Source organism: Rhineura floridana, chromosome 7, assembly GCF_030035675.1.
Source record: "Rhineura floridana isolate rRhiFlo1 chromosome 7, rRhiFlo1.hap2, whole genome shotgun sequence".
NCBI classification, from domain to species: Eukaryota; Metazoa; Chordata; class Lepidosauria; order Squamata; family Rhineuridae; genus Rhineura; species Rhineura floridana.
Genome location: NC_084486.1, coordinates 145,057,268 through 145,076,903, shown reverse-complemented (window position 1 = coordinate 145,076,903; position 19,636 = coordinate 145,057,268). Strand labels below are relative to the sequence as shown.

Here is a 19,636-nt window from a genome sequence, read left to right as displayed (position 1 = left end):
TGGCAGAATGGGGTGACAGAATAGATCCTCCCAGTTCAGACGGAGGAATCCTCAAGAGGGGGTGAGGGCAAGAGGTGCTAGCCCAGCCAGTTGCCGGCTATGCTCAATTTCTGTTTGCAAGGAGCGTTTTGCCTCAAAACACAGTATCTCATGCACAGCCAAAAGTGACATAGCCCACTCTACCGTCTCATTCCGTTGCACTCATAGACCAGGTCTCCATTAACTAAAGGACGCTGAATGTATCAATGGTGAATGAGGTGCAACCGGCAAGCATGCGCTTAGATGGCCAGGTTGCCTTGCAATAGCGGTACAAGCTGCGGCTGGGCAGGGCTTGAAGCCCCACTTGTGCGTGTTTTAAAAGATCGCCCCTTTTGCCAGGACTCCACAGCTGCTTGCAGCTCTTTAGGCTTCCGTCAAAGCTCCTGGAACAGAGGCGACTAACGTGCAGACTCCAGCACCTCTCAGCCCCAGCCAGCATGGCCAGTAGTCAGGGCTGAGTCCAGCAATCTCAGGAGGGCCACAGGGTTTCCTGCCGCATCATAGAGACATGAAACATACCGACTCCTCCAGGCCCACGCCGCCTGTTTATTGCATTGCTCATTTTAATCAGTGGGACTCGCACAAATGACGAGAGCTCTAGAGCTGAGGCCAAACCTTCACAGCAGGGTTGGGGAACCTGTAGCCCTCCAGAGGCTGCTGCATCGCAATTCCAGTCATCCTTGACCATTGGGCCATGTTGGGGAGGATTGACAGGTGCTAGCCTCCAGCAACCTCTGGAGTGCCACAGGTTCCCGGGTTCTGCTTTATACCATTCATGGCTGTTCTCGCACTGCTATGATACTACGAAATGTAGACATAATCCCTCTGACCAGCAGATAACTAGGGACCAGCAAAAGAGGGTGGCTGCCTCCACAATGCTTCCCTTGGGAATTTGGCTGGCCAGCGTCGGAGACAGATGGACCTTTGGCCTGATGGTCGGGTGCCGTTCCTGCTGAGTCAGGAGGGATTAAGTGATGTGGCAAAGTCTGAAGACTGAGACAGAAACCGGCAGGATCCGGCTCAGGGCAGAGAAGAGCAGTAAGCCCAATCCTTTTCTTGCTCAAACTGAGGAAGGAAGTCTGAAGGGCATTGCAAGGGAGCTGCGCTTTGCCACACGGTCACTCCTTGAGTTCTGATCGCTTTACAGATCATGGAAACATAGTCTGTCTAGCTCCGAATTGACTACCCCAGGGGTGGGAAGCCAGATGCTGTTGGACTGCAGCTCCCAATCAGCCCCGCCAAGCATAGCTAATGGTCTGAAATGGTGGGAGATGGAGTCCAACAGCACCTGGAAGGTCACCAATTAGCCAGCCTTGGTCTGCACTGATGGGCAGAAGCTCTCTGAGGTTGCAGGCAGCCCTAACCAGAGATGCCGGAGGTTGAAGATCTGTCGCAGGCAGTGCCTTGTTCTGCCACTGAGCTATGGCCCTTGAGGTCTTCCTTGGCTCCCTGCATTTCCATGCACAGAGCCAGAGCTCAGTAGCAGTAATTGCTTGCCGCCTTTTCCGATGAGATCCTAAGCTGTGGACTTTCTTCATGCTTGGCTTAAGTCCTGACTTGACCGTCATGGCACCTCTTATGTCCGTAGAATACTGCCCTGCTGATGCCCACTCCCTTGCTGTGTTGCAGATGCAATGAGCCAGCTCCCCCCTAGCACCTTGCTGAAGGGTTTCCTGCACAGCCGCTTGTGCCAACTGAACGCCCGGCAAGGCTCCTGCGATCCCGAGAGCGACTCCTCCCAGACCACCATCTCCCCGGAGACCTTGTGTTCCAGCCTCTGCAGCTTGGAGGACAGCCGCCTTCTCAAGGAGCTGGGCTCGCCTTCGGAACTGGCCGCCAAGCTGCTGGGCTCCATGTCCGGCGGGGAGGGGGTGCTCCTCTCCAAGTTGCCCACACAGACAGCCGGAGAATGTGCCTTCCGGAGCCTGGCGCAGCTGGAGTGCCAGGACTCTATGTACTCCATGTCGTTCACTGAGTCCTGCCTCTCGCCCACAGAGGATGAGGGGATCCCATGCAAGGACTACAAAGTCCACGGGGACAGCTGCCAAGTCCGGAGGAAAGTGTCTGACGTGGCCTCTTCGGGCGTGGTGTCACTCGATGACAACGAAGAGGAGGAGGTGGAGGAAGAAGAGCAAGAGGAGGACACTGGGGAGCAGTGAACCGTCCTCCACCCACGGCATGCTTCACCTGCCATTTTGTCCTGTTCCGTGGCCTCCGTCCTCAGCTCTGCTCCGTGGCCTGCCGGTCCACCTGGAGGAAAGGTTCCTCCCTCTCTGGGTGGCGGCCTGGCTCTATGCAGGGCAGGGGAAAGTGGGTGGAAAGCAAACCAGTAGACCCCCCGCCCCACCCTTTTCACCTCCACCGTGCCATCTGAGTCAACCATTTAAGCCTGAGGGGCCTCTAACGTGGCTTCGTGGATTTTGCCTGCTGCGTTCTCTCTCTCTCTCCTTTTCTCTCTTGTGGTCTGTTTTGTTTTCTTTGCATGAGAATGTCTTGGGGGTGGGGGTGGGGGTGGGGAAAAGAAGCAAGCAAAGTAACAGAAACAGGGCAGCAGCAACTGGACTCGCCACCATCCGGGCCCTTTTGGAGCATGCTGCGCTGCCCAATCTCAGTACTCGGCAGAGACAGAGGCGCCTTTCAAGCTGTCCAGGTGGCATGGCTGATGCTCTTAAAGCAGAACTGTGATAACCCTTCTTAAGACAATTTAACTAACACACACACACACACACATATATAGTACGTATATATATATTATGTATATATTTATACATATATAAATATATATACGGTATATCCCCAGTTCCCTTCCAATCTCCTCCGGCTCAAGGCGAAGGGCTGAAACGGAATGTGGAATGCAATGGATGCTTGATTTGTTATGCCTTTTTTTAAAAAAGAAAAAAGTCCAAAAAAAAAATCCACCCTTGCCCGAACGGACACTTCTTCTTGGCTTTTACTGTCTTGAATTTTATACTGTGGACCGGCTGGAAGAAAGGGTTAAGGAAGGAGTGGGGGGGGGGTGGCGGGTGCATTGATGTGCTTTGACATGTGCTCCCCCTCTGCCTCCCCACTCTCTCCCATGGGAAGAAGCGGGGAGCATGGCATGGGTGGGAGGGAGGGAGGAGCCAGTCCTCCCACGCCACCGACCCAGATCTTTTCTATATTTTTGTACGTGTGTCTCTGTGTCGCCGTTGTCATGGGCGTTGCTGCCCTCACTGTGGATGGGTTTTGTAAGGGGTCTCTTTCCCGCCACTCTGCACTCCCACCCTGGATAATCAGGGTGGGGAATACTGTGATCCTCACCCCGCCCCTCTGCCCTCGCGGTTCCCCACTGCACAGGACACGTTGGACGCCTTGCTAGGAAGGGGTCCACCTCCTCCCCTGAGCTCTCCAGAGCTCCAAAAGCGAAGGGGACCCTTACCCTCCAGGACGGCACTGGGGTGGGCCCAGGAAAACTAGTATGCTGGGGAACTTCTGGATATAGGCCAGGCATATCCACATTATAAATGTCTTGTCTGTTTTGTGCCAGCTTAACCGTCGCGGCTCCTTCCAAAGGGTCCCAGAGGACTGCAGTTTGGCAAGGGTGCTGAGAATTCTGTTAAAGATCCTTAGCTCCTCCTGCTTGCACAACTGTAGCAACAGTCCCTGGGGAGAGCAAAGGACTGTGGCAAGCAGTGTTCAGTCTGCAGTGTACCTACGCCTCGAGAAAAGGGGACACACAGATGCAATCCTGCATACACCATTGGCATGCGCCCCTCCATAAATGCTGCATCTCCATGCGTGTTCCTGTGCATGCGCACAGGTGTACTTCATTGCACATCTACTGTCCTGCACATGTATACACACGTACCCACACACACACAGCCCTCCTAAAGCAGTTTAATATAGGGCCCTTCCCACCCACTACTAATTCTAGGAACTGCAACTCTGTTGCCAGTATTTTATTATCAGCCCTTCTCTTACGCCTGTAGCATCAGCCTGACCCACAGAAATGTTACAGGTGGAGATTTTCTCCCCATCACTTTATGCTGACTGGAGGGGGGGCGTTTCGCTTGCTCAGTTCCTATGGGGCAGGCTGATGCGAAAGGCACAGGAGCACGGCTAGTTCGCTTTAACAAAGATGTTTCAGCACCGACAGTAAGCTATACTTCTGAGCATTCTTTGGGGATGGAGCCATGCTAACTAGTTTTAAACCATTTTGCATATGGAAATTCATTGTCTTTTTTTTAAAAAATCCCAATTTTCCAGTTGTTTCCTCAAGGCAGATGATCAAATGCAAAAGAAGTGAGGGCTCCCCCTAGTTTACTCTAGAGGGAGTGGAACCTCCATGTTCAAAAGTAATATACTTCTGAATATTATCTGCTGGGGAGAGGTGTTGCTTTCATGCTCCAGTTGTGGCCTTCCCAGCGGTGCTGGTTGGCCACTGTTAAGGCCAGGAGTGGAAGCACCCTTGGCCTGATCCCACAAGGCTCATTTTGGGTTCATCCAGTGCAGCATTTCCATTCCAGCAGTGCTATGACGATGCAATTTTCCTTCTTTGACACAACTACTTAAAGGCACAGGAGCCCTATCATCTATAGCATCCGGTCACCCTGTGCTCCGTGTGGTCACTGAGAAATATCCCTGAAAAATAAACATGCATTCCAAGAGTCATTGCAAACACGTGCTGAGCTGTGTTCAGCACACCCCACAGCACTTGCACAAATACACAGAGATGTCTGCACGTGAACAGGAATCCAGACCCAGACTCTTGTTCCCATATCAAGACAATCAGGCCCATTCCTCCTGGTTTTGTTGCCTCTCCCGTTCTTTTAACCAGGTACTCTGCAGAAAGCAGGGGAGGGCTGCTTAGGTGGGATGTGGTTATTTCAAGGGATGCTTCTGTTGTTTTGGGGTGGGGGGGAGTGGAGAAGAGCCAAGTTTTATAATATGGTTTTTGTAAGGGGAGGGGAAATAATGGTTTGCAGGGCCAGGATGAGAAGTAGGTATCACTGGGCTCCTGCCAAGGTACACGCCACTGCAGGGGAGCTCACTGCCAACCCCTGCAGCCTCTGGGATCTCCCCCCATCCTCCTTGCAGTCACTGTCTAGTCTAGTCACCTGATTAAAGTGAGGAGGAGAGCATCACCCTTTGGTCTTTTGCTTGCCTCTACTCTGCCCTCTGGGTGGTTGGACTCACAGGGAGATGGCAAGTGAATGGGCAGCAGAAACAGAAGTGAGGAGGAGGATGGCCCTCCAGATCCTGGAGCTGTCCCTAATGGTTACTGCTAAATACAGGAGGGAGGGCGTGTTTGCATTCCAACAGGGATGGAACTTTGTCCCTCGGGCACCAGCTTCTGTTCTGCCCCGGGCCCTTTAGAGCTTTGCATCTCTAAGGAAGAGCAAGGCCTTTGGAAGGAGGAGTTTACTAGGGTGCAGATGTCCCTCCAAATCCACACAGTACTGGAGAGGACAGATTTGCTCTAGGCATGCTGGTGATGGTCAGAGACCGCAGTGGTTCCTTGCAGCTGTTTGGACCCAGCTGGGTGGCATAGCCTAGAAGGATGACAGTGGAAGATGAGGGATGCTGCCGTGCACCTGAGGGATAAAGGGCTGTTCAGGTGGCAGGGGGTGCACGGGGATAGAGAATAAAACCAGCTTCAGTTCAAGGATGTCCCTCTAAGCCAAGGATGCTTGAGTAGTTATTATCATGACTCCCCCACCTGAGTCATGGGCCACCACTCTGTGCAAAGTCAGCCCATTAGGTGGAGCCCTGACCTCACAACTAACCTCTGTGCAGCCCCCCTTCCTGCCATCCACTATGCCCACCTTGATGCCTGTGCAGAGCTGTGTCCCAAAGCCTATGCATTCCTCCCCCACCTTGCCCCTTGCGCTCTACCCACTCTCCCACCTCCAAATGCACAATATTGTTACTGTGTGTCCCTATTTCTGACCCCCTTCCTGCTCCCAGTGTATGCCCCTGGCTGGTATGAGTGTCCGTTTTGTTCTGTTTGTATCTGTAATTCATTAAAAGGCTGGTTCTACCTGACTTTGTCTGTGTGTCTCTGTAGATTGTTCCTACCGGCTCTGCTCGTGGCATCCTCCCTTGAGTAGTCACAACTCCTCTCCTTGGATTTGGCTGGCGGTTTTCAAGCTTTCTACCTCCAGAGACTTTCCCCCCACATTGACCCATCTGCCAAGAAACCCTCAGTGTCAGAGGTTCCCAAACTTTTCCCCAGACAGACCACCTACTTGCTTATTAAATGTATATCCTGCCGTTCCTTCCAGTAGTAGCCCAGGGCAGCAACGTGAACATTGCTTATGGTCTTGGCAGACCGCTTAATCTTTCTGCCTGTCGCAGCAGTTGTAACACATTGTGCTAGATGCTGTATGGTTTTTAATCACAGTTTATTGCTTTGTTGTGTTTTATTGCATTACAATTTGCATTCCATCAAACTGAAATTGTGATATTCAATGGATAGCTCAATGAAGTTGTTGACCCAGTCTGTGGCAGTTATGAAAAAAAGGCAAATTCCATGCTAGGGATTGATAGGAAAGGAGCTGAAAATAAACTGCTGATTCCATAATGCTGTTATATAAATCTATGGTGCGGCCACATTTGTAATACCATGTACAGTTCTGGTCACCTCACCTCAAAAAGGATATTGTAGAGCTGGAAAAGTTTCAGACAAGGGCAACCAGAATGATCAAGGGGATGGAGCGACTCCCTTACGAGGAAAAGTTGCAAAATTTGGGGCTCTTTAGTTTAGAGAAAAGGTGAGCCAGGGGTGACATGATAGAAGTGTATAAAATTATGCATGGCATGCAGAAAGTGAATAATTTCCCCCCCTCTGTCATAACAGTCCCAGGCTATGGTCTGAAGGCACAGAGGCCAGCACCCTGCTAAAGCTAAGCAGGGTCTGGCCTGGTCGGTACCTGGATGGGACACCACCTGGGAACCATATGTAAGCTGCCTTGGGTTTCTGTCATGGAAAGAAAGGTGGGGTATAAATAAAAATAAAAATAAATGACACTAGAACTCGTGGACATCCAATGAAGCAAGACAGACAAAAGAAAGGACTACTTCATGCAGTACGTACTTAAACTACGGAATTCGCTTCCACAAGAGGCAGTGACAGCCACCAACTTGGATGGCTTTAAAAGGGGATTAGAGAAATCCATGGAGGAAAAGGCTATCAATGGCTACTAGCCAGGATGGCTATGTTCTGCCTCTGTAGGCAGACGCAGTATGCCTCTGAATGCCAATTGCTGGAAACCGCAGGAGGAGAGAGTGCTCTTGCCCTTAGACCCTGCTTGCGGGCTTCCCATGAGGGCACCTGGTTGGCCACTGTGAAAAGAGGATGCTGGCCTAGATGGGCCTCCTTTGGCCTGGTCCAGCAGCCCAGGCTCTGCTGATGCCCCTGATGTTCTTATGTAATACAGTAAAATACAATGGAAGAAATGGAAGAAGCACTAAAAATACGATTAAAAATCAATATGGATATTTAATGTGGACATGCTGTGGACCACGTGAATAAAGCTCATGTGCCACTGGTGAGGCATGGACCACAGTTTGGGAACCCCTGCTGTATGGATTCTTGGGGCGGGGGGAACAGTCAGTTCACACGGAGATTCAGGGGATTACGTCTGCCACTACATTGAGGGACCCCTGATAAACCTCCAAGAAGCTCCAGGGTTGTGGTTAGGGTTGCCAGGCTCGGCCTGAGACTGATCCTGTATCTTTAGGAGAAGAGAAAGTCAGCCAAGCGCAGATGTTCTTGCAACGCTGTAATGGGAAAAACCACAAGGTGGGATTCTCCCTCCCCCCTGCACAACTTTTAAAGATGCAGAAGACCTCTTGGTATACACACACACACACAAATATATACATATATAGAGAGAGTGGTACTAAAGGGGACTACAAGGGTAAAATTTAACTTAGAAGGCATAAAATCAGTGTCAGGCTCTACCTTCAGTCCCTCCCAAAGGCTCTCCGGAACAAGATCCTTTTCAGAAGTCTCCAGAAAACCATCAGGGAGGGCCCCACTCATACAGCGGGTTACGTTCCAGACCCCCGCCGAAAAGTGGAACTCCTTCAATAAAATGGTTCCCGACGCCCGAAAAACACTGTAAAAGCTGAACAAGCGCCGTATAAGTGGGACCTTACTCTAACTGAAAACTGTCGTATTAGCGGAATGCCAAAAAGCGGGCCTCTACTGTATCTTTAATCACTGCGGTCTTCATTTTGTTTAAGATATGTGTAGACTCTCGCATTCCGTGGAACAGATTTCTAAATGAGCAGTACATTGCATTCCTTCTTCTTAATTTGCTTAAGTACATGGAGAACAAAGTCTCTCTCTTCACGACAGACTGTCCAATTAAGTGCAATTGCAAGAGCATGAGAAAAGCCTTGCTGAATCAGGCCAAAGGCCCCTCTAGTCCAGAATTCTTTTCTCACAGTGGCCAGATGCCTGTGGGAAGCTCAAAAGCAGGAGCTGCAACAGCAACTCTCTTCACCTGTGACTCCCGGAAAGTGGTATTCAGAGGCATGCTGTTGCCTCCCACCCTTGAACAGAATTCAAGGACAACCCCTCCCCAATCGCTATGAGCAGTCTCAAACAGCACTGCAGGAACATCAGTCCGCCCTCTGCCGAAAAATCTGGAACCTGTTCCCTTCCTAGGAGTCTGCCTTATACCAAGTCACCCCACTGGTCCATCTAGCTTAGTATTGCATACACTGACTGGCAGCTGCTCTAGGGAGTTTCAGACCCTGGGACCCAGCCCACCCCAGGAATGCCAAGTACTGAACCCATGGCCTTCTGCATGTAATATATAGATGCTCTGCCAATGAGCCACAGCCCTGGGCTAACCCTAGATGCCGCAATGTCCCTTCCATAAAACAGGTCCTCCATGGGACACCCCTCTTATTCCAGCCATTGTCTGATGTGGAATTTTCTCGCAAGAATAGTTGCCTGTCAGTCTCTCAGGTGTCGAAGGAGCAGAATCGAGGGCGGGAGAGGGAATTTACCCCCTACTCTCAGCCGCCGAGAATGCAGCCTTCTTATCTCACATTCCAGCGTGCAGGACTCAGAGGGCACAGCAACTAGGCCAATTATGGACATCTCAGCTTTACAGGACAAGGACAAGGCCCTTCCCTCCCCCCACCCCTGTCCCTCCATACGTACACTAGTTGCACATCACCCCTAGCAGAGAGCTGCCACCCACCACCGTCACCTGTGCCATGTCTTCTGTGAGCTCATCGTCCACCTTCCGCTCGGAGCACATCAGCACCTACAGTCCTGCGAAGCCTTGCTTTGAACCCCTGCTTGACCCTCCACATGGGATCTTTGGTGCCGGGAGGGCCCGAGAGTCCTATGGATACTCAGGTGAGTGAGCCCTGCATGTGGGAGATAGATGCACTGCCTCCCTGCCCCCCCCTTTGAGCTTGTGCAATGGGAGGCAAGTTAGGCCCAGCCCAAGGTTTCTCCACCAGCTCTAGGCAAATGGAAATGTTGCTTCTTGTCACAGGCTAGGGATGGGCGAGAATTTCAATTCTGTTCACATTTCAAGCCGAACCTATCAAATCCGCACTTTCCAAAACAGTACGAGAAGCAAAACTCAGCCATCCTTCGAAATTCGCATTAGAATGTTGGGATGCAGTTCGCCAACTAAGCAACATTTACAAAAATGCATATATTAGGGGAAAGTGTGCATAAAAATTAATGCAGGAGTGAAAGTAACATGCAAAAAGGCATTAAATGATGAGAAATGGCTTGCAAAACGTGTACGTTAGTCAAAACTGCCTACAAAAATGTGTTTATTAGGATTTGCTGGTCTTTGATCAAAAGAAAACTTATTTATTAGGGGAAATTCACACTAAAGCACTGGAGAATTTCATGGGGATTAAAAAAAATTGCAAACTGCTGCAGAAATGTGGAGAACTGAATTTAAGATTGGAAAACCAAGAAATGGAGAGAGCCGAAATGAACTGATCTTGCCATCCCTGTCATAGGCTGGGCAGAGTAACTTCAGGCCAGTAGTGGAAAATATGTTTTTTGTCAAGGGTCACATTCTCTTGGGAATCATCTGGGGGGGGGGCAGAATGCCAGCAGTGTATAGGACTGGAGCCATCCCTTTTCTCTTGCTCTGCTACCCCTTTCTCTCTCTCTTCTTGCCACCCATCTCTCTCTCTCTCTCTCTCTCTCTCTCTCTCTTTCTCTCTCTCTCTTCTTGCCACCCATCTCTCTCTCTCTCTCTCTCTCTCTCTTCTTGCCACCCATCTCTCTCTCTCTCTCCTTGCCACCCATTTCTCTCTCTCTCTCTCTCTCTCTCTCTCTCTCTCTCTCTCTCTCCCACCCCCTCCTTGCTCTCTCTGTCTCTATCTTTCTCCTGCTTGTGGGTTGTGTGTGTGGACAGATCACACTTCCCAGAGGTCTGAACTGGTTGCTTGCAAAGGGTTCTACACGCCCCCCCCACTCCCTGTTCCATCACCCATCCATTTTGGTCCGTCCCCTCTGCTGTTTTCTGCTCCTCTGCTCCCCCCGTCTCCCTACAGGCTCCCTTTGGCCCACCCTGGCCATAGCTGATCCATTGCTGACCACCAGGACCCTTTTTCCTGATTTTCATGGTAAATGTTTGTCCCTCCCTCCTGGGACCCCAGGGTGCCCACCCAGCCCAGGAGCTGCCGAGCTGCCTCTGTGTGCCTCCTTCCCTTGCAAAGGTGCAGGCCGTGGCTTCCCCTGCAAGTTGCTTTCAGAGCTGGGCAGGCAGTCCTGGTACACCAGGAGACTGCTTTGTTTGCCATATTAGTTGGGTTGACCCTGGGGACATGGAACCCTTTTGTCAGAAGAGAGAAACCAAGGCAAGGTTTCTGGAAGGTAAAATGCTTCCATTTGGGGACAACAGAGCAGGCAACTGCCTTGTATTGCATTGGTCCACCTAGCTCAGTATTGCCTACACTGGCTTGCAGCAGCTGTCCAGGGTTTCAAGCAGGAGTCTTTCCCAGCACTGTGAGGAGGTGCTGCAGACTGAACCGGAGATCTCTTCTGCAAAGAAAGCAGTTGCTCTGTCACTGAGTTATGGCCCTCCTACCCCAGGGAAGATTCTGTGATTTCCCCAGGAGAGAAGACTGGTTCATACAGGAAACTCTCCCTTGGAGCCCACTTTCACAACCCGCTCCACCGTCACGGCTGCTGCTTCAGAACTGATTTCTAGCTGCTGGTTAGCAACGCTGGCAGTGGTGTCATAATGCTTGATGCACACAGAGAATTCTGGGCAGGGCCATCACATGACTGTCTCTGTGCATGGAACAATGGCTTCTGAACCAGGACGAGCAACAGCGACCATGCCACATCTGGGTACGAAGATAAGGGCCATAGCTTCATGGCAGAGCATCTGCCTTGCATACAGGTTCAATCCCTAGCATCTCCAGGTAGGGCTGGGAGACAGCCCTGCTGCCAGTCAGTGTAGCCAATACTGAGCTAGATGGACCAATGCTCGGACTCAGTGTAAGGCAGGTTCCTATGCTCTTAAGTGGAGAGCTGAACTAAAAGATCCATTGTGTAACTTCCCATTCTAAGATACCCCCCTCGCCACGCAGACATGGGCTGCTGAGTTTGGATAACCAGCCTAGCTTGCAGCTGAGTGACTAGATGCAAAGAGGAGCCTGGATGTTGGATCAGGCCAGAGGTCCATCTGCTTCAGCATCCTGTTCTCATAGTTGACCAACCAGATACCCCAAGGGGAAGCCCAAAAGCACCTTCTGGGAGGAAGGGCGGGATATGAGTTTAATAAAGAAATAATAAAGTGCTCTGTCACCCGAATGCAAGCAAATGCTTCGGCTTAGGAAACTGACAGGCAATTGCATTGAAAAGTGTGGGATGAATGAACGATTACCAGGAAGATATCTAAGCAAGCAAATCAAAACAAATGCTCAATAAAGACCGCCCATCATCTAACCTCTGCGTAAGCTTTGGTGCAAGCGAATCAGGATGCTCAATAAACAGGTCATCCAGAGGAGCCCTATGATACAGCTGCCCTGACCAATCAGCTTCTGTATGTGAAATGGGGGGCAGGATTTGTCCTTTGTCTCAGGTGACAAAATGACTTGGGCCAGCCCCACTTCCTCAAAGTGGTACAATCCCCCTTTGAGGCCATCCAAGACAGGGGCCCTCATCTGACACTAAGTGCGCACTTAGTGTCGCACTTGGAGTCGTCTTGGGGTTGTTTGGCGAAAGAAGACAATGGAAGAAATGGATATAGCGCTACTGGTTATAGAAGATGGGGTTAGGTGGGGAGAAGCACAATGGGATATGGGAGAATATTTTTAGATATTTTTATCTGTTATATTTGTTTTGTTTATTCTGTTATTATGTTATGTACATTGTTGAGATTTATCGTTTAGTTTATTTAAAAATGTGATGTATTGCGTTTCCTTTAATAGCAATTGGGCCAGATATGAACTGTATATTGTATACTGATTTTTATGTTGTAAACCGCCCAGAGAGCTTTGGCTATGGGGCAATATACAAGTGTAATAACAGCAGCAGCAACAACAATAATAATAGGGGGAGCAGGGCTGGCGCCAGCCTACCCCAGGCCCTCGAAAATGGCAGTGGTGCAACTGCTGCCAGGGGCTTAAATCGGTCCAGACACATATTGACGCCCCCACACCATGTTGCATGATGAAAAGCATGTACACATGGTGGACTGAAGTGAGAAGTGGTACAGCCAGCCCCCATGGATGATGGGTGAGGGTGTTGCCTGGGAGGATGGCCTCCACAACCTGATGCTAGTACAGATTGTGGAGCTGGAGCCACACCAACCCAGCCACAGCCATAAGGGCCCCTGTCAGCCACAGGGGCCCTCGGCCAATCCCCAACCTGGCCGTCTGCTGGTGCCAGGCCTGAAAGGGGCCCTCTCCACTTTGGGAAGGTGCAGCTTTTCAAGTCAGGGACAATCACCAAAGGCTGCTCCTGCCTAAATACTCTCTCCTGACTCCCCCCATTGCATCTGACCATCCTGGCACCCCCCACTCTGCTCCCTCTCCTCTCCCCTTGTCACCCTCCTCGGGAGGCCTGCTGCAATGGTCAGTCACATGCTCCAAGGTGCCACCAGATGTGTTGTCATGGTTGTTGTTGATGATGTCATTATATTTATGGCTCGCCCTTCACCTGTAGGTCCCAAGGCAGGTTACATAAATTTAAAATGCAGCATGAAAAACAACGAAAACATATTACTTTTACCGCTGTTCAACTCTGCTGCCTCTGCTCACCCACCTTCACAGGCTCACCCCCAGCAGTACACCCCTCCACTCTGGGCAGCAGCAACGTGATCGCCAGTGGCGACAAGTACCAGGTCATGGCTGACCTCAGTCAGTTTGAACCTCAAGACATTGTGGTGACCACCTACAACTATTGTATTGTCATCCAGGCGGAGAAGGTGAGTTGGCCAGTGGGGGGGGAGGGTCTGAGCTGCGGAGCTTACCTGGGCTGTGCTGGGCAGGGCATAAGAACAGAAGAGCCTGCTGGATCAAACCAGTGACCCATCCAGTCCGACTTCCTGTTCTCACAGTGACCAACCAAATGCCTGTGGGAAGTTTGCAAAACACGACTGGAACACAAGAGCATTCTCCCTTCCTGCGGTTTCCAGCAACTGGCAGTCGGAAGCATAATGTCCGACAATGGAGGTGGAACGTAGCCATCAGGATTAGTAGCCATTGACAGCCTTGTCCTTCACAGTGCCAGTGAGACTGGGGCTGTCTGGATGCACTGGCGGAGCCACTTCAGTGCTCCCACCAGTGCACCACCATCAGAGCTTGGAAAAGTTACTTTTTTTGAACTACAACTCCCATCAGCCCAATCCAGCGGCCATGCTAGCTGGGGCTGATGGGAGTTGTAGTTCAAAAAAAGTAACTTTTCCAAGCTCTGATTCCACCATAGCCCCAACATCACTGCCACCTTTCCCCATCCCTGTCAGGAGGGCAGTTCTGTGGCATTGCTGCCCAGGCTGCTTCGGAGAAGAATCTGGCCCAAACTAAGCACATATATCTGTGGCTTGCTCATGTTTTACTTTTTTGGGGACACTTTCTGCATTGGTGGCTGTCAAGGAACACACCTCAGTTTACAGCAGGCATTGGCTAGTCCTGTTGGGTTTCCTTGCCACCCTGCATAGACTGAACATGTCCCCTGGAGGCAGTGGCGGCTGGGGGCTGCATGTCAGTGGGGCAGTGGAATCTGCTCCACCTTGGACAGCTCCTTGAAAGCTCAGATGAAAACCCAGAGCGGTTTCCGGTGCCCCACTGACATGGAGCCCCCAGCCACCACTGCTTGGACGACGCAAAACCTTTCACCTGCAGCTACACCTTGCAGGGGAAGTTGTGAAGGGCAATTGCTCTTCGAGGAAACATGGCTGCCCTTACTGATCTTATTTATTTATTTGTTTATTATTTGATTTATATCCCGCCCTTCCTCGTGGCAGGAAATGATCTTTCCATTAAGTAACTCCTGGAAAGCTTCCGAAAGGCCTGTAGGTTCCCTAGGACAGTCTGACAACAGGAAAGGGCTGTAGCTAAGTGGTAATTTATTTTATTTATTTATTATTTGATTTATATCCCGCCCTTCCTCCCACCAGGAGCCCAGGGCGGCAAACAGAAACGCTAAAAACACTTTAAAACATCATAAAAAGACCATAAAATACATTAAAACAAAACGTTAAAAACATTTTGAAAAAAACTTTAAAAACATCTTTTTTTTAAAAAAAGGGTTAAAAACATATTTTTAAAGAAAACATATTAAAAGCAATTCTAACACAGATGCAGACTAGGATAGGTCTCGACTTAAAAGGCTTGTTGGAAGAGGAAAGTCTTCAAAAGGTGCCGAAAAGATAGCAGAGATGGCGCCTGCCTAATATTCGAAGGGAGGGAATTCCACAGGGTAGGTGCTGCCACACTAAAGGCCCGTTTCCTATGTTGTGCAGAACAGACCTCCTGCACGATATTTCCTTTGTATGTAGGAGCCCCCTTCCCTCACCAGTTCAACCCCTGGCATCTCCAGGTAAGGCTGGGGGAATCCTTGGAGAACCTCTGCCTGACAATATAGACCAGCCTTTCCCAACCAGATGCCCTCCAGATTTTGTCAGACTACAACTCCCATCATTCCTGAACATTGACCATTGACCATGAGTTGGAGTCCAACAACAGCTGAAGGGCACCAGGTTGGGGCAGGCAGATGTACACAGTCCTAGTACTTAGGTGGATGAATCAGACCTGACTTGGAATAAGGCAGTTCTTATGTTTCAGCTGCTCAAAGAAAAAATCAACAGCAAGCTGTGGAGATAGATGCCAGTGTGATGTAATAGTTAGAGTGCTGGACCTGGGAGAGGAGGGTTCAAATCTCTACTCAGCCAGGATGAAGCTCACTGGGTGGTTAGGGGCCAGTCACTGTCTCTCAGTCTAGCCTACCTCACAGGGTTGATATGAGGATAAACAAGGAAAAGGAGAACCATGTACACCACTTTCAGCTTCTCGGAGGAAAGGTGCTATATAAATGTAATATTTTTTTTAAAAAAGTCTGAGGTGTGATATGGCTGCAAAAAAGAGAAATGCTATTTTAGGCTGCATTAATAGAAGTATAGTTTCCAAATCGCATGAAGTAATGGTCCCCCTCTATTTGGCACTGGTTAGGCCTCATGTTGAGTACTGCGTCCAGTTCTGGTCTCCGTACTTCAGGAAGGATGCAGACATACTGGAACAGGTTCAGAGGAGGGCAACAAGGATGATCAGGGGACTGGAGACAAAACCCTATGAGGAGAGACTGAAAACTGGGCATGTTTAGCCTGGAAAAGACTGAGGGGAGATATGATAGCACACTTCAAGTACATGAAAGGTTGTCACACAGAGGAGGACCAGGATCTCTTCCCAATCATCCCAGAGTGCAGGACATGGAATAATGGGCTCAAGTTGCAGGAAGCCAGATTTTGACAGAACATCAAGAAAAACTTCCTAACTGTTAGAGTGGTATGACAGTTGAACAAATGACCTAAGGGTGTGGTGGGCTCTCCGACACTGGAAGCATTCAAATGGCAGCTGGGCAGCAGCCTGTCAGCTATGCTTTAATTTGGATTCCTGCATTGAGAAGGGGGTTGGACTCAGTGGTCTTATAGGCCCCTTCCAACTCTACAATTCTATGATTTTATGGTCTTGCTGAAGATACTAAATTCTCCAGGATTGTTAAAGCAAAAAGCATTGAGAAGAGCTCCAAAAGGACCTCTCCAAACTGAGTGAATGGGTGGTAAAATGGCAAATGCAATTCAATGTAAACACATGTAAAGTTATGCATATTGGAGGAAAAACTGTTAATTTCACATATAAGCTCATGAGGTCTGAACTGGTGGTGACTGATCAGGAATGAGACCTTGAGGTATTTGTGGATACCTTGATGAAGATGTCGACGCAGAGTGTGGTAGCTGTGAAAAAGGCAACTTCCATGCCAGGGATCATTAGGAAAATTATTGAAAATAAACTCCTAGTATAATGCCATTATACTAATCTATTGTGCAGCCGCATTTGGAATACTGTGTATATAGTTCTGGTCGCCTCACCTCAAAAAGGATACTGTAGAGCTGGAAAAGGTTCAGAAAAGGACAATGAAAATTATCAAAGGGATGGAGTCACTCTCCTGTGAGGAAAGGTTGCAGCATTTGTGGCGTTTTAGTTTAGAGAAAAGATGAGTAACAGGTGACATGATAGAAATGTATATAAATATGCATGGCACGGAAAAAGTGGACAGATAAAAAAGTTTTTCTCCCGCTCACAGAAGACTAGAACTCATGGACATCCGATGAAGCAGAATGTTGGAAGATTCAGGACAGACAAAAGAGAGAACTGCTTCACACAGCACACAGTTAAGCTATGCAATTTGCTCCCACAAGAGGCAGCAATGGCCACCAGCTTGGATGGATTTAAAAGAGGATTAGACAAATTCATGGATAAGGCTATCAGTGGCTACTAGCCATAATAGCTATGCTTTTCCTCTGCAGTCGGGAGCGATATGCTTTTGCATACCAGTTGCTGGAAACCGCAGGGGCGCTCAGGTCCTGCTTGCGGGCTTCCTGCAGGCCACCGTGTGAACAGGATGCTGGACTAGACCGGCCATTGGCCTGATCCAGCAGGCTCTTCATATGTTCTTATGTCTTCCCTAATGAAGTTTCTGCACACATACACAGACACACAGAACATTTCAACTACTTGCTCTGCTTTTGAGCATGAGGATGCATAGTCCATTTAAAAACCAAATGTATTCTTTAGCCAGTGCAGGTTTAGCATTTGAGTTGTGGATAATGCAAAAGCTGGTTTGTGAGAAATGCTTAAGCCAGGGTGTTTTGCTTGCGCTACAGGTGGCGGAAGATGGCACAGTCTCCAACACCTTCACTCACAAGTGCCAGCTCCCAGCAGACATGGATCCACTGTCCATCAGCTGTTCCCTGAACGATTCTGGCAAGTTGATCATCACTGCTAGGCGGCAACTCCTGGCCCCACCACCTCTCTATCGCACGGAAGTCAAGCTCTAATGGCGCATCTTGTCACGCCCTGGGAAGCAGGGCTCCCTCACACCATAAATCCACCTTACCTTTAATAGATCACCTGCTGCGGGAGTGGAAATGTTGTTGTTTGTTGTTATGTGCCTTCAAGTCGACTACGACTTATGGCGACGCTATGAATCAGCGACCTCCAAGTGCGTCTGTCGTGAACCACCCTGTTCAGATCTTGTAAGTTCAGAGCTGTGGCTTCCTTTATGGAAAATAAATGCACTCCCCAAAACTCTTGCTACAGTTTTGGAAACCACCAAAGAGATCCTTAATCTTGCTCAAATAACTTCCCTTTTCCACCGTTCAATAAAGATCACCCCTGCCCCCTCCTCAGCATATGCTTGTGATAGGGATTGTCTGAATGTCACCTTCTTCTTGACCTCTTTCCTTAGCAATTTCCTTCATTCATGGCACGGACATGCAGCAATTCTTCCTGCAAAGAAGAAATGGGGCACAGACTTCTAAGAACATTTCCAGAGGGCTAGCTCTGTTCATTTGTTGCAGCCAAAACAACAAGGTGTCTTGTGGCATCTTAAAGACTAATTTGTTAAGGTGCCACAAATCTCTTGGTTGTTTTAGCCAATTCTTATGTACAGAACGGGTTTTCTAAGGAAACAGAAGAATATCTATCCCCAAAGGACATGATCTAGAATAGCCTTTCCCAGATGGATTTTTTTGGACTACAACTCCAATCAGTCCCAGCCAGCATGGGAAATGGTCAGGGATGATGGGAGTTGTAGTCCAAAACATGCAGTGGGCACCAGATTGGGATTAGGATATTTATTTACATTTATATGCAGCCATTCCTCCAAGGAGCTCAAGGTGGCATAGTTGGCCATTTTGTCCTCATAACACCCCTGTAAGGTAAGGTAAGCTGAGAGATGGTGACTGGCCCAGGCGTACCCCAATGAGCTTCCATGAAGGGTCTCCCCAATCCTCATCTGACGTGCTTGCTGATGACACTGGCCCTGAGCACAATTCTCCTTCTGCCTATCCTTAGTTCAAGGTGTTGCTGTGGACATTGCGACTGGTGGGGCAGAATGCAGAGAGCCCAACAGGAGGTACACGCAGAGCCAATGACAGGCAGATCCATCTCATTTTAATTTTGCCCCCATCCTCCTCTACGCCGAGTTCCACAAGGGCAACACTGAGACCGAGGAGGAGGAGGAGGGAGTGCCACCCCCTGGAGGAATTGCAAGTGAGAAAGCAGGCAAGAGGATGCTGAGGGGATGGCTGAGCGCAGACTGAGATTGGTAGCTCTAGTGGGCCAGCCACCACTGCCTGTGGATGTGTAAGAGAAGGAAGGGAGGCAAGGCAGGTAAGGGCTATGGTTGAAGCCCTCCTCCCCCCAGTTACATAGGAATCTGCCTTCTACTGAGTCAGGCCATTGCTCCATCTAGCTCAGCACTGTCTACACCAACAGGCAGCAGCTCTCCAGGGGTTCACAGAGGAGTCTCTCCCAGCCCTGCCTTGAGATGCCAGTAATTGAACCCGGAGCCTTCTGTGTGCAAGGCAGGCGCTCTGCTGCTGAGCTACATCCCTTCCCGAAGGGTTCCAAGCAAAAAGCAGGAGAGTTCAGAGGCTCCAGCTAAAGAATCCACACCGATCATTTAGTTGCCCTCACCGGGGCTTGCTCAGTTCAGAATTGTCAAATCCATACCTTACCGCACACATACTTGGCCACAGAGCCAGACAGCATTTCCCCTGCTATGCCTATTGTCCTCAATCTAAACCCACACCAAATAAGTTTTTTGCAGCTATGACTAGCCCTTCCTCCCCCCATCCCAGAAGGCTCTTTGGAAAGTAGATTGAACCCAGGAGAGGCTCAAGGTGCCAAGGTCAAAGAGAAAACAATAAGCAGCATGGATATTAACTGTTCAAATGTTTATTCAGGCTTGATGCATTTCAGGACCCTTACTCACAGTAGTGTAGTGGTAAATTCAGAAGTGCAGGGTCTCTTCACATTAGTCACAGTCATGCTCCCTCCCCACTGTTTTGCTGCTAAGTTGAGAATGAGATCCTTGTTAATGCCTTCT

General features: G+C 49.5%; 2 protein-coding genes across 2 annotated transcripts in view; both read left to right on the top strand.

Moving 5' to 3' along the window:
* Positions 1-2,574, top strand: part of FAM131A (family with sequence similarity 131 member A) — a 55,704-nt gene extending 53,130 nt beyond the window's left edge. The window contains exon 5 of the mRNA XM_061634520.1: positions 1,669-2,574. Coding sequence (XP_061490504.1) covers positions 1,669-2,198 — 530 coding nt within the window. The 3' untranslated portion in view covers positions 2,199-2,574. The remainder of the gene's footprint in view (positions 1-1,668) is intronic.
* A 6,681-nt stretch (positions 2,575-9,255) lies between these two features.
* On the top strand, positions 9,256-17,582 carry LOC133388561 (heat shock protein beta-7-like). Its single transcript, XM_061634519.1, has 3 exons — positions 9,256-9,400; positions 13,300-13,454; positions 17,409-17,582. The coding sequence occupies exons 1-3, from the start codon at positions 9,256-9,258 to the stop codon at positions 17,580-17,582; spliced, it is 474 nt and encodes a 157-aa protein (XP_061490503.1).
* Positions 17,583-19,636: the final 2,054 nt, after the last annotated feature.

What these genes read in the sequence shown, in the direction of transcription:
- LOC133388561 (XM_061634519.1), top strand. Translation starts at nt 9,256, where the DNA reads ATGTCTTCTGTGAGCTCATCGTCCACCTTCCGCTCGGAGCACATCAGC. An exon ending in AGAGTCCTATGGATACTCAG is followed by an intron (nt 9,401 to 13,299) that starts GTGAGTGAGCCC and finishes CCACCTTCACAG; the next exon opens with GCTCACCCCCAGCAGTACAC. An exon ending in TTGTCATCCAGGCGGAGAAG is followed by an intron (nt 13,455 to 17,408) that starts GTGAGTTGGCCA and finishes CTTGCGCTACAG; the next exon opens with GTGGCGGAAGATGGCACAGT.